The sequence below is a fragment of the Aegilops tauschii genome, chromosome 2 (assembly GCF_002575655.3).
Source record: "Aegilops tauschii subsp. strangulata cultivar AL8/78 chromosome 2, Aet v6.0, whole genome shotgun sequence".
Lineage (NCBI taxonomy): Eukaryota > Viridiplantae > Streptophyta > Magnoliopsida > Poales > Poaceae > Aegilops > Aegilops tauschii.
The window spans coordinates 114,159,307-114,173,830 of NC_053036.3; the positions used below are offsets into that span (position 1 = coordinate 114,159,307).

Genomic DNA, 14,524 nt, shown 5'->3' on the forward strand with positions numbered 1-14,524 from the left:
TGCAGAAGATAGAGAGAAAATGAAAGTCATTCCCTATGCCTCAGCCATAGGTTCTATCATGTATGCAATTGTGTGTACCAGACCTGATGCGTGCCTTGCTATAAGTTTAGCAGGGAGGTACCAAAGTAATCCAGGAGTGGATCACTTGACAGCGGTCAAGAACATCCTGAAATACCTGAAAAGGACTAAGGATATGTTTCTCGTTTATCGAGGTGACAAAGAGCTTGTCGTAAATGGTTACGTCGATGCAAGCTTTGACACTGATCCGGATGACTCTAAGTCGCAAACCGGATACGTATTTATATTGAATGGTGGAGCTATCAGTTGGTGCAGTTCTAAGCAGAGCATCGCGGCGGGATCTACGTGTGAAGCGGAGTACATAGCTGCTTGAAGCAACAAATGAAAGAGTCTGGATGAAGGAGTTCATATCCGATCTAGGTGCAATACCTAGTGCATCGGGTCCAATGAAATCTTTTGTGACAATACTGGAGCAATAGCCTTGGTGAAGGAATCCAGATTTCACAAGAGAACCAAACACATCAAGAGACGCTTCAATTCCATCCGCGATCTAGTCAAGGAGGGAGACATAGAGATTTGCAAAATACATACGGATCTGAATGTTGTAGACATGTTGACTAAGCCTCTTCCACGAGCAAAACATGATCAGCACCAAGACTCCATGGGTGTTAGAATCATTACTATGTAATCTAGATTACTGACTCTAGTGCAAGTGGGAGACTGAAGGAAATATGCCCTAGAGGCAATAATAAAGTTGTTATTTATATTTCCTTATATCATGATAAATGTTTATTATTCATGCTAGAATTTTATTAACCAGAAACTTAGTACATGTGTGAATACATAGACAAAACAGAGTGTCCCTAGTATACCTCTACTTGACTAGCTCGTTAATCAAAGATGGTTAACTTTCCTGACCACAGACATGTGTTGTCATTTGATGAACGGGATCACATCATTAGAGAATGATGTGATGGACAAGGCCCATCCGTTAGCTTAGCATAATGATCGTTAAGTTTTATTGCGGTTGCTTTCTTCATGACTTATACATATTCCTCTGACTATGAGATTATGCAACTCCCGAATACCGGAGGAACACCTTGTGTGCTATCAAACGTCACAACGTAACTGGGTGATTATAAAGATGCTCTACAGGTGTCTCCGATTAGGATTTGTCATTCCTTGTATCGGAGAGGTATCTCTTGGCCCTCTCGGTAATGCACATCACTATAAGCCTTGCAAGCAATATGACTAATGAGTTAGTTACGGGATGATGCATTACGGAATGAGTAAAGAGACTTGCCGGTAACGAGATTGAACTAGGTATGATGATACCGACGGTCGAGTCTCGGGCAAGTAATATACCGATGACAAAGGGAATAACGTATGTTGTTATTGCGGTTTGACCGATAAAGACTTTCGTAGAATATGTAGGAACCAATATGAGCATCTAGGTTCCGCTATTGGTTATTGACTGGAGATGTGTCTCGGTAATGTCTACATAGTTCTTGAACCCGTAGGGTCCGCACGCTTAAACGTTCGTTGACGATAGAGTACTATATGAATTATGTATGTTGGTAACCGAATGTTGTTCGGAATCCCGGATGTGATCACGGACATGACGAGGAGCTCCGGAATGGTCCAGAGGTAAAGATTGATATATGGGATAATAGTGTTTGGTCTCCGGAAGGTTCCGGAGTTCACCGGAAGGGGTTCCAGATGTTTCCCGAAATGTTTGGGGTACGAGAACACTTTATTTGGGCCAAAGGGAAAATCCCACAAGGCTTTTGGAAAGCGCAAAAGGAAGTTTTGCGGAGTCCAGGGGCCAGACGCCAAGGTCCCTGGCGTCTGGGTCCATACGCCGGGAACCCTGGCATCTGACCCTGGAGTCCGAGAAGGACTCTTGCCTTTCAGGTGAAACCGACTTTGTGGAGGCTTTTACTCCAAGTTTCGACCCCAAGGCTCAACATATAAATAGAGGGGCAGGGCTAGCACCAAAGAGACATCAAGAATCACCAAGCCGTGTGCCGGCAACCCCGTCCCCTCTAGTTTATCCTCCGTCATAGTTTCCGTAGTGCTTGGCGAAGCCCTGCGGAGATTGTTCTTCACCAACACCGTCACCACGCCATCGTGCTGCCGGAACTCATCTACTACTTCGCCCGTCTTGCTGGATCAAGAAGGCGAGGACGTCATCGAGCTGAACGTGTGCTGAACACGGAGGTGCCGTACGTTCGGTACTTGATCGGGACAGATCGTGAAGGTGTACGACTACATCAACCGCGTTGATAAACGCTTCCGCTTTGCGATCTTCAAGGGTATGAAGATGCTCTCCCCCTCTCGTTGCTATGCATCTCCTAGATAGATCTTGTGTAAGCGTAGGAATTTTTTTTAATTGCATGTTACGTTCCCCTACAATAAGGCTACTCATAGTAGGAAGCATCATAAAAAGTCGAGCGTTCTATTTCTTTTGAGTTTTTACATGACTAATATCTTTCGAAAAGAAATTATTTTTTCAAATATTTTTCTATATTTGAATTTCTGATGGCGATACTTTTAGAACAAAACAAATCTTGGGTACATTTGAAGCTAGTTTAGATTTCAATCATTTTCGGTTTTAGTTCCACAAATGAAATGCTTATTGCACTAGTTCACAACAGGGGTTTCAACTATTTTCGGCTTATTTTCAATGTGTGAAACTGATGGTTTCAATTTGGGAAGCCCATTTTCTTTTGCCTATTTCTAGGATATGGATGTTCTAAAATAGAAATGCATTTTCTGAAATTGAGATCACATATATGATTGCTAATTACCTTTTTGGAATGTATTTTGTGAAATGAAATATTCATCTTCTAAATTTTAGATCACAAATATGGTTTTGAATTACTTTGTGACAAACGAAGTATCAAACGTGTGAGATTGAAATGAATTCAATTTGGTACCAGATTTGTAATTGGTCTGTAAATACAATTTTGGCTAGTTACGTCAAAATCATGTCCTGAAATTGAATTGCATCTTCTAAAACTGAAATCACAAATATGTGTGTAAAAGGATGGAAGAAGTCGACTAGGGGGAGGGGGGGGAAAGAAAGATTGGAGCCGAGTCGCTCCCACGGGCGACCGGGAGGGCATCCCTAGCGCCACCGGTAGCAACCTCTCGTCCCACCTCCTCCCCTCGCTGCTGCCCGGGCGCCCCACCGGGCTTTGGGGGGCAGAAAGAAATACTGGAGCTGAGTCGCTCCCACGGGCGACCGGGAGGGCATCCCTAGAGCCGCCGGTAGCAACCTCTCCTCCCACCTCCTCCCCTCGCCGCCGCCGGGGCGCTTTGCCCGGCGGCGTCGGCACGGCGGGATCTCCTCTCACCTTAGTTGTTGGAGGCTGGCGCGGGCAGGCGTTCTCCAGCTGGTGGCGGCGTGCTGGCGACGCGACGAAGGGGGGGGGGGGGGGGGGGGGGGGGGCGGGCGTGCTACACGACCGCTGCTGCGCATGGATGCATCGTAGGGGGGGCGGCCGTCTGGTCTCGATCTGGTATGACCAGATCTGGCCGCCTGCTCCTCGGTGGCGCTCGGCTCTTCTCCCACGGTGGCGGCTGAACCTGGCTAGGGATCTCCTCCGGTGGCAGGTTCCGGTTTCGAGTGGGGCTCTCCGTGGCTTCGGGTTGGTTGGCGCGGTGGTTGCACAGGTCGTCGGTGTCGTCACGGCACTGCGGTTGGCGGTCGATGGCAGGGTGCGGGTGGTGGTGGCACCTCCCTTCTTCAGCGTCCGGGCCGGCTGGATGGCCAGGACTTGGGACTCGTGCTTGGACGGATCACATTTGGGTCCTAGGCGAGTCGGAGCACCGGCTCCTAGTAGGCGATGGTGGGCCCCGTCCGGGTGGTGCCCATGAGCGACGAGGTCCCTCTCTTCTCGTGGGTGTGGTGGTGGTTGGTGGTGGTCGGGACATCGCGACTCGTCGGGCAGACCGGCGTCGGAGACCACGGACATGGCGTTGTGCGAGCGTGCTCGGCAACGGCCGTCGGTAGTCACGGGGTTGTGCCTCCCCCGGTCCATCGAGACTAGCTAGAGGCACGAGCGTGGATGCCTCCTACGGTGGAGGCGTCGAACTAGACTTCGTGGCTGATGCCGGGCTAGGAGTGAAAGGAGGTCCCTTTTATTTATTCCTCTTGCCGTGGTGGTTGCACCATGATGTGGGCGGTTAGTGGTATCTCAGACATGGATGTCGAGGCGGTGGTCCGCATGGTGGGCTCTCCGGCAGGCACCATGGCGGCGGTGATGGCTTTCCCTCTTGGTCGTGTGGACGGCGGGAGGTGAAGCGGAGGGTGGCTTGGGCATGCTCTCTATTTCGGGCAGTGGCAATGCCCCAATCTGGATCTGGAGATTTGTTCTCATCGCGCTTGTTCTGGGGACCTCGAGGAGGCTCATGGGTGCTGCTTTCTTCTTGAAGACGTCGTCGTGGTGCTCCTCTCTGTGTCTGGGTTCCGGGTGAAAACCTTTGTCCATTGTGGACTCGGCAGCGACGACGCTTTACGCCGTTTTCCCTCCTGAGGGCGTTGTCGTGGAGCATAAGTGTTTTACGGCATTCCGTGATGTTGTACTCAGATTTTCCTGTGTTATGTTTCTGTGGCGTAGTCCCTTGCGGTCTTCGTGACCCGTTTAGCCTAGGATCGGCTTTGTAAGGGGGCAACCTCATCACCTTGTATCTTTCGGCCGTGTACTATATTTGGTTGGTGCTTTATATATAAATCGGGGCGAAAGCCTATTTCGAGGGGGGGGGGGGGGGTGATAGGAGACTACAAATTTTAGCGTAATTACTGATTTCAGCGATAATGCGGATAAAGCTCAAATTTTAGCTTCATTACCAATATCCTTGGATAAACTTAGAAACATTCTCACTAACACCACTAATTATCATCAACACCTAAATGACATCAACGACTAAATGCACTTTCAGTTTGCAAATTACTTTCTAAAATACATACTCTGAAAATTGAAATGCATCTTCTGAAAATGAAAAATATGGTCATTACTTCCCATTTTTACGGTTGATTGATCCACTAAAGCACAAAAAGATGACCTGACAAAAATATGATGCAAACATAAACTATCGTCCCATCACCATTTTAAAACACAGAGATCCTGCAACTTAATTAACTTTCTCCTCGGTGCCTAGGATTGCAGGATGGTGCGCACGGGGAGCAAACTCTCCACGAAGACGTCGGCGGTGGCGCCTCTCATCCGCTGCCCGCTCTTGTGCTGGAATACCAAGAAAGCACCTTCGTCACTACCGCCGGCAACGTCGTAGGAGCATAGCGACCCGTCGGCGCACTTCATGATCAGCCTCCTGCCGCCGCTTACGAACAGCGGCCTCGGGATGTGCCTCGCGCTGCCGTCCAGCTCAAACCTGTACCTGTGGATCCACTCGTGCTGGTCCTGGCCGCCGTCGGGGAGCACCCACAGGTCCATGTTCACCCCGCCGTCGCCGCACCACTGCCCAGCGGGCACCAGTGACGCGCAGAGCCGCCCCTCGAGCTCGGAGAGCGACGCCACCGCGTCGTCGACCGCGGGGAGGTCGATGTGGCGCAGCTGGTAAGTCGAAAGGTCGAAGCCGACGACAAAGGGTGCCCCCAAGAAGTTAGCAACGTAGTACACCACGCCGGCGATGTGCACGCCGCCATCGCTCGGGCAGAAGTTCACATCCCACACTCCCACCTCCCGCCACATGCGGCTGAGGCCCTGGCCGCCGCGGCCACCGAGGGCGCAGACCTCGCACGTGACGTGCGGGGCGCTGGAGTAGGGCACGCGGATGTCGAAGCGTATCACCTTGTACTCGCCGGTCGACGGGCAGCGTCCGAGGCAGTACCAGGGGAGCTGGTCGGCTCCCGTCCTCGTGCCGCGGTCGCGGACGACGTCGCTGTCACCGCCAAGACGGAAGCAGTCGCCGGTAGCCGGGTTGACTAGCTCGGCCCCGCCGAGTCCGTTCCGAAGGCAGGCGAGGGAGCCGCAGCAGTTCTGCACGCCGTAGCCCTCCGTGGGCTCTGCCCTCCATCGGCGCAGCGCCAGCCTCGCTGTCCTGTTCTCGTCGACGATCCTGCCCGGGAAGCGGGCGGCGCCGTCGAAGAGGAGGATGGAAGGGTCCCTCGAGCGCACGGCTGCGGCATGGTCACGCACGAAGGAGGGGCTGGAGATCATTGAGCGCCATCTCTTGCAGACGACCTTGCACCTCGTGGCCGAGGACGGCGGCAGGAGGGTAAGGATCTTGTACAAGGTCAAGTCCGGGAGGCGCTCCGCGGCGTCGTCGTCGGACTCATCGCCGTCGACTGGTGGCATGGGTTCGTCTTCGTCCATGGCGGTCGGCTCGATATGGCGGGCTGGTTTAGGGTTAGGGTTCCTGTGTGATCGGGCTGCCGATGTAGATTCCGAACTCAACCCCCGAGGGATCCATTGTTAATCGCTTATTATGTTTTTAACACAAGCGCACGCGTTTTTTCTTTTTCAGAAATTATCAGCGAACGTGTGGTTTTTTTTCCGATGGAAACCAGCGCACAAGGAAAGGTATACAGGCCCGTAACGCGACACCTTTCGTGGCCCATTTGGCCCGTCGCAAGTAGCTTCCCCTGCGCTGCACGCCTCTGTTCCCTTCCTCACGACGCAACTGAAGCCGTCGTCTTTGTACTGTTCTTCTTCTTCCCCAGATCTTCCTCTACTACCGCTACCTCGTTTCTCCCCCTCTCCTGCACGGCAGCGTCGTTGCCCACCAAACTCCTCACTCCACCCGTGGAATCTCGCCTACTTTCCCGGCTCAGATCCGAGCTCGTACGGTACGGAGAGCCTCGCCTTTCACCCCCTGGTCTGTCTTTCGAAGTTCAGATTCAGATATTTTAGCTGTCGTCCTAGTTTCGCTCGTGCTGCGAGTGCCTTGCTGGAGCTACTTTAGTTGTAGTACTGGTAGTTTATTCGCGGAGAATCTCCAAATTGTTTGAGTTTTTTTGTCGATTGGTATGGTGGTCTCAGTTTCTTGGCGTCGTAGCAACTCAAATTGTCTCGTAATTTGCCACGGATGCATGTGAACTGTTGTTTCCATTGTCGGGAATGGAATATGCATGCCCTGTTCATGGGTTTCTTTGTAGTTCGACTTCCCGTAATTTTGGTCATGGCTTATGAACAACTTTCAGTATACACTGGTTTTGTGCTCTGTTATGGTCGATTCCATGTGTGTGTATGCGTGTTTGGCACTAATTAGTCATGTTTGCAGACAGCCTTCGAATATCTTATTTATGTAACACCATGCTGTCTGTTGCTCATCCTGTTACAGCGAAATGGTGATCCTTTGTGCTGGCCACCCTGCTCCTTCGGTTCATTCTGAATTTCTATCTCGATGGCTATCACTCAACAGCCCCAAAATGCCTTACGCTCTCAACTCAACCGGAAGGAAACTCAGAAAGCATAACAGACATCGGGGGATGACCACTTTTGCAAACAGTTCTTCATTACAAGGTACTGTCTTTCTCATAGGAACTAAGCAAACCATCTTATTCAGTACCTAAATTAGATTTCGTCTGGTTTTGGATGCTGGAAATTTACAGTAGTTCCTTTGGAAGCAATATAATCTTTGGAAATTTCAGTGAATCATGTGGTCGTAATGGGAGTAACGTTGTTTTTGTTTCTGTATCTACTCAAATCTTGGATACTTGCACACAGCTGAATATGCTGCCCTCTGACCAATTTTTTCTTAGTATATGCCATCTGTGATGATTTGAATTGTGAATTCGTCACTGGACCTAAACTTCTTCTTGTTAATATTCAGATCATAAAATTACTGAATTGCTGCCTTCATTTTATTGTCCAGATTCACTGGCCTCTGTAAAGCCATCTCGTCTTCTGCCGACAGTTGAACCAAAAACATTTCCCAATAGTGTCCCTGATGAGATACTATCGAAACTCAGATTGGAAGAATCTGATGCCTTTTACATACTAGAGCTGTGCACAAGTGGAGAACTTAGTTCCTCTTTGCAAGATAAGAACTCCGCAATCTTAGTCTGCTTAATCGATGTTGAGGGTGACTCCTTGTTACAAAGAGTACCAGCAATCTATGGGGACCAACCTGCATATGGCACCAAGACATCACAATTCCTCCCCTTTCAAAGTGGTTCAGTTGATATAATCACCTTTAAAGGTCCCAAATTGCAGACAATCAAAGAAATCTGGATCGGCCTTGAATCAGGTACGCTATCCACCTAGTTGTCTGTTCTGCGCACATATGTGCCCGGTGCTTACTAATACTAGTGTACCCTTCATTCTCACAATATTACCGTTGAAGATCAGGTTCATGGAGATTAGATGGTTTAAATATGAAAGTGATCCATGGAGCACGGAATACACCTGAAGATCTTGAGGGAACACTTGAGCTCAAGTTCAGCGGTTTACAGTACACGTTCGACAAGCTCGGTGCGGTGCTTGGTGAGGATGGAGCTTCAGTAGTGGAAGCAAGGCCAATTGCTGTGACTGACCTGTCAGGGATTAGCATTTCTGATCTTCAAGAGGGGCAGCTATCCTCAGCAAGGACAGCCTCAAGCATCAAGGAACTGAAGGAAGATGGACTGAGGGAGTATGCTGATCTCAAGCAATCCTTGCTGCTTTACGACATATCTATTGTTATAACAGGTTTCTCTGCCTTCACTCTGGCTTCGAATGATGGAGCCGCCTACTCGTTCCTCGTTGGCGGGATTGGAGGGTTCCTGTATCTATTGCTGCTCCAAAGATCTGTGGACGGGTTGCCGGCAATTAGTTCTCCTTCAGAAGCGAGCAGTTCAGAGCCCACTATGAACTTCAGCGGCGTAAGAAGGCCATGGTTGATATTGTCGATTGTAATGGTTGCTGGGGCTGTTGCACTGAAGTACGGTGCTGGTGGTGACAGCTTCGAGCTGACTCCGACTGAGCTATTTGTTGGCGCCGCAGGGTTCCTGGCGAACAAGGTTGCTGTTCTTCTGGCAGCATTCAAACCCTTGCAAAGTAATTTGGAGAGCGACGATGGATCTGTGGACTGAGCTTCTTGACGACATTGCTCTGAATATACTAGCATAATGTTAAAAAAGGGGGTAAAATTTAACAGATGTAGCATTTCATAGTAGCTCGACAGCATTCAAGATCTTAAGCTAAGTATGGAAAGTGCAGGGGATCAGCTCAGAGGTAGAATTGAAGAGCGTGTGCTTGTAACTTGAGCCTACTAGTAACTTCACTCCATCAGCATGCACAACCACAGAAATTCATCCCTTAGCATCCTTTTGAGTCAGTCAAGAACAGATAGTCTGGTTGATAAAATCATAAAATACATTTCTGGCCGTGACACCTGGAGATGCCAGATACCTCAAATGGTTCAAATGTTCATTCCGGTGAGATGGTTTGGTTACTAACTCCAAACTTATTATAGTTCTAGCATTACCATATGGTATACGCTGTAAATAAACTAATCGACTGTCCCGGGCAATTAAGCTGCTAGATATTACAATACACATGTATGTATATAAAGTGGAGTTATATTTGTTATATGTTGAATGTTCTTATGATTGGAAATATAGATGTATTTTCAGAGTGTAAAATTAATGTTTGTGAATTATACTTGATACTGAAATAGGATATTAGTGATATATTTCATGAATATCAGTTTCAGACACTAAATTGAGAAGATTCACAAATATCATATTTCAAAAGTATGATTTCACTCAATTAAAATAATAATATAATTTCACTAATTTCAAAAAACTGATTTTAAATAGATAGACAGTTCCACATTTTTGAAATAACAAGTTTCACATATTTCACGTTGAAATCTGCTTCATATGTACGAAAACTGATCGGAAATGTTAACGCCCACACGTGTGGGCGTTAGCCATCTCAACCACACGCCTCCATCGCCGTCCAGCAGTATCTGCACGAATCTTGGCACGTTTTGACCGATTTTATGTGCCACGTAGGACAAGGTGCGTGTGTGGTGTGTGACATAGTTCGCCCACACGCCGATTGCCCCCCCCACCCCCCCCCCCCCCCGCGGTCAGCGGTTGCCACTCGAGGGCGTGCGGTGGAACTGCTCTGCGCCCGCACGCCTCGCGCCGACCGTGGTTGACGTCAAACACGTCGCGCACTTCGCCCCCCTCCCCCTCACGGTTCCATTCATTCCTCCCCTCAGTTACTCGCACAACCCACCCCGCAGTTCAGTCGATTGGAGGAGGAGGCGACGGCGGAGGCGGAAGAGTCAATGGCATTCGCGGCCGTCGGTGGGACTCGCCGGACCGGAGCGTCTTCGCCGGAGCGCCTACAGATTGAAGGTAATGCTCCCTCCCACGCTCCAAATCATTGCCTGCATTTCTCCCATCCCCTCCGTGGTCGATGCTTCGCTCGAGATTCATCGAGATTCAGGCGGGTTCGCGATGCGCCGGCGTTCCCGCCGGCGGCGAGTCTTGTGCTTGCCGTTTTCGGTGGCATTGAGCAGTTTCGTCGCCGCCGCGGTGGCGGTCACGCCGGTGTGGTTCGGCCTGTCCAGAGCCACATCCTGGTTGTGTCGTGGGATTGGGCCGTCGTTTTTCTATCCGATAGTTGCGCATTGCTTCGAAATGCTATTTGCGATCAGTGCAGGGAGAATTTTGGTGATGAATTTCAAGTTATGATAGTTGCCATTGAACCCTAGATCTAGGTAGTTGTTTTTCAAAGTGCAGTATGAATACAAACATGGTAGTTTGAGTAACTGTCTGCACCATACGGCAACCAATTTCTTGATTGATTGTGATAGTTGCCACAAATATGTATTTCCATGTGGCAACTAATTTCGTGCACATGCTACGGCTGCTGCCACGCTGTAGGCATGGTAAAGTGTAGTAAATAGATCGTCATTGCAGTTTCAGCAACTATGTGCACTGGATGGCAACTAATTTTCACATCAACTGTGTCAGTTGCCACATATATGATTTCCATGTAGCAAGTATTTCTGTGAACACACTATGGCTGTTGCCACGTTGTAGGCAGGATAATGTGGCAAATTCACTGTACTACAGACCCAAATTTGTGTTTTGCCACGGTGACTTGTGGCAACTGACAGGATAATGTGGCATGGCAAAGTATAGTAACTAGGTTGTCATGTCAGTTTCAGCAACTATGTGCACTGGATGGCAACTAATTTCCACATCAACTGTGTCAGATGCCATATATATGCTTTCCATGTGGCAAGTATCTCTCTGAACACAGCATGTCTGTTGCCATGTTATAGGCAGGATAATGTGGCAAATTCATTGTACTGCAGACCCAGTTTCGTGTTTTTGCCACGCTGACTTGTGATATCTGAACGTATTTGTCCGTACTAAATGGCAACTCATTTTTAATATGAGGTCAGTGTGTGCATTGCAATTTCAGGTTGTTCAGTAGATGTTTTTCAGCGCTTTTTTGAATTTTGTGTTTCATTTTAACATGGCAATTTCAACCTAGCACATTTTGCCTTTGAACACATTGGCAACTCATTTTTGTATGAGGACAGGGAGTGAGCTGCCACATTTTATGTTTGTGCAGTGGAAGATTTGCGCCTTTCTTTTTCGTACTATCTTGTGCTAACATGGCAACTTCAGCATTTTGTTTCAAGTGCCTTATGATCTGTACTTTTTTTCAAATGAAGCCAATGTGTTTTGTTGCCACATTTATTGTTGGACAATCATAGGGGGTGTGGGTGTTCATACGATATTGCCTAAACTTTTTGCCACTTTCAATTGAGCCCATGTGGCAAGTACATTCTGTTAGGTGGCAACTGCTTACTTCATACTTTCATTTTCACCCTGACATTTTTGTTTTGTTCTTACCTCAGCAGAATGGCTCGCGGCGATCATCAAGACGATGATGATGATTTCATGGAGTTACCGCGGCAGAATCGGGCAACTGGACGGAGAAAAGACGGCGATGAGGTAACTGTCCACACCCCCAGCCCCCTTCCCCCATATGTTTTGAATGTCATGTTGAGTTTGCAATCGTCTGATAGGGTCTAAACCTTCATGATAGTGAAACATGGCAACAAATGATCATTTGTCTGTTTTGTAGAAGAAGAAACGTAATCGCAATAGGGCTTCACAGGAACGCCTGACTATATTGACCGAGGGATTCACCGACGACCAGAAGGGAGCTGCTGCTGAGTTGGGGATGCAGGCTCTGATGGATATTCGCTGCAAGAATCTAGTGAACCCTGTATGCGACTGGCTCGGTGAGATTTACGAGCCCGCCTCCAGGGAATTTGTGATTCCGGGACGTGGAAGACTGCCGTTAGACGAGGAATCCGTGTTCTGCACGTTGGGTGTGCCCCGTGGAGAAATCAAAGTCCCGTATGAGGTCAATAATATGATTGAGGAAACGTTGTTTGCCCGTTTGTTTCCTGGGATGACATCCATGCCGAACACGACCGTGCTGGCAACTTCGCTGGAGGGCATGAAAACCCATGGCGAAGTTTTTAAGATGAAGTTACTCATGTACCTGATCTCAGCTGTTTTTGCGCTGACCACATCTCTTCGCCCAAGCAACAAATGCTTCCCCATCCTGGTGAATGCTCTATCTCTACTCCTTCATTTTTTCCTTCAATCTTTTGACTCCTATGTCATCTGTAAGCTAGTCACTGCCAGTTTTTTTTGATGTTTTCCCATTTTTGATTTCTGATGTAGCAACTTATTGTCATGAAATTTATGTCGTGCAGGCAAAACTGAAAGAAGTGAAGAACATGAATTGGTGTAAGTTCATTGCGGACTTCCTGCATGATGCATTCTCAAACAAGATGTACCAGAAGGGTTGTCGACTCCATTTAATGGTATTTTTGTACTACTCTTTTTGCAAACACTCCTAGCTCCTTGAGCATGCATGGCAACCATGATGGTGACATTGTGGCAACTACCATCATAACAAGATGGCAACTGCCATCATAACAAGATGGCAACTGCCAACATAACAAGAATGGCAACTGCCAACATAACTAGATGGCAACTGCCAACATAACTAGATGGCAACTAACACATATAGATGGCAACTAACAGAAATACATGGCAACTAACAGAAATACATGGCAACTCTTTCCTTTCTTTCATGCCCTCCAACTTGATGATTGAAGGAACATACGTTAGCTTCTTTTTTTGCAAAATACCATGATGGCAACTGATATTTTTTCTTTTTAAATTGTTGTACATCAGCTCATATACGTCGATCGTCTTGATTTGTCCACTGTGGACTTTACTGGGATAGGAGGCCCGCCGCCTCCACACAAGTTTGCTGTTTCTGCGTGGACTTACGATGCTGTCAAGGCTGTGCTTGCCGCGGACAAGATAACTGATAAGAAATACGGGAAACTGCAGGTTAGTTATGGCTTGTTTCTTTGCACGACATTCTTCCAATTTTGACGCTGCATAACATATGAAAAAATCCCCATACGGCAACCGTCTGTGGCTAACAAGAGATGACTACCTTGTTAGCCATGGCTGTCTGCGCATGGTATCCATGTCTAACGCCACATGGCAACTCTGCCATCCATTTTGAAACTTCTATCCTCTTCCTCTTTTTTATTTTTATTTTTGCAATACATGAACTGTTAGTTAGTGTTCATTGTTTTCTCTCTTTACATGCTAGTTGTTTTTTTGGTTTTTTCCAGCTGATGGCCAAGCATGCTAAAGACTACAGCGTGTTTGGTGGGCCTCAAAACTTTGGAAAGTGGATGGACGTGCACTCAGCTCCGTCTTGTCCTGTTGAGGTAATCAAGGATATATATATATATATATATATATATATATATATATATATATATATATATATCTATGGTTGTGTTTGGTTTATTTTGATCTTGTGCACGTGACTTTAATACGGTTTGGTTACTGCTGCTTCTTGTTTCGTGCACAGGAGAGGGCACCTATTGAGCATCTAATTGGGCAGTTTGCATCCGGAATGACCAGCTTGCTCGGGAAGTTGGTTGAGGGTTGGACGTCCCTTAATGGCTCTGACAGCGACGCGGTTGCGAGGCAGTTCACTCCTTTTGTTGCAGAACGGACACATCGGCCAACCGGTTGCCGTGGTCAGTACGACTACAACAGCTCGCAGGAGCTTCCGGACACACAAGATGAACTAGATGGAGATACTGCTCTCGACAAGGATGACGACGATGACATGGAGAACGTGCATCATGACACCGACGATGATGAACATGTTGAAGTTCGTGCAGGTGGTAAGAAGGGCAAGGGTGCACCAGATGTCCCCTCACCGGAGAAAGTCAAAGAACATACAGCTGCGAGAGGCAAGGGGGTGTCGCCCTCAAAGAGGAGGAGGGATCCAGAGGATGTTGGGCAGGGCTCTCCTGTCAAGAGACCTAGGACCGATCCCTTAGCTGCTAGGAGGAGGTTCGACTTCTATTTTAGTGTTTTGTTTTGTCTATCCTTTCGAACAGACTGACTCCTTTTTTCAATTTGTTTTTGCTAAGCGTGGCAACGATTTTCGTGTCTGACACTTGACAC

The 14,524-nt window shown here is 48.0% G+C and overlaps 2 protein-coding genes across 2 annotated transcripts; one reads left to right on the forward strand and one right to left on the reverse strand.

Annotated features, from left to right (window-relative positions):
* Positions 1–5,180: 5,180 nt before the first annotated feature.
* LOC109754147 (F-box/LRR-repeat protein At2g40920-like) lies at positions 5,181–6,359 on the reverse strand. The gene has a single exon (XM_020313074.1). It carries the CDS (start codon positions 6,357–6,359, stop codon positions 5,181–5,183), a length of 1,179 nt encoding a protein of 392 aa, XP_020168663.1.
* A 219-nt stretch (positions 6,360–6,578) lies between these two features.
* Positions 6,579–9,610, forward strand: LOC109754179 (uncharacterized). The gene is made up of 4 exons (XM_020313100.3): positions 6,579–6,832; positions 7,327–7,508; positions 7,861–8,235; positions 8,337–9,610. Exons 2-4 carry the CDS (start codon positions 7,331–7,333, stop codon positions 9,056–9,058), a joined length of 1,275 nt encoding a protein of 424 aa, XP_020168689.1. The 5' UTR covers positions 6,579–6,832; positions 7,327–7,330; the 3' UTR covers positions 9,059–9,610.
* Positions 9,611–14,524: the final 4,914 nt, after the last annotated feature.

Coding starts and splice junctions, on each gene's coding strand:
- LOC109754147 (XM_020313074.1), bottom strand. CDS start 6,359: ATGGACGAAGACGAACCCATGCCACCAGTCGACGGCGATGAGTCCGAC.
- LOC109754179 (XM_020313100.3), top strand. CDS start 7,331: ATGGTGATCCTTTGTGCTGGCCACCCTGCTCCTTCGGTTCATTCTGAA. Junction 7,509..7,860: donor AAACAGTTCTTCATTACAAG/GTACTGTCTTTC, acceptor TTTATTGTCCAG/ATTCACTGGCCTCTGTAAAG. Junction 8,236..8,336: donor CTGGATCGGCCTTGAATCAG/GTACGCTATCCA, acceptor GTTGAAGATCAG/GTTCATGGAGATTAGATGGT.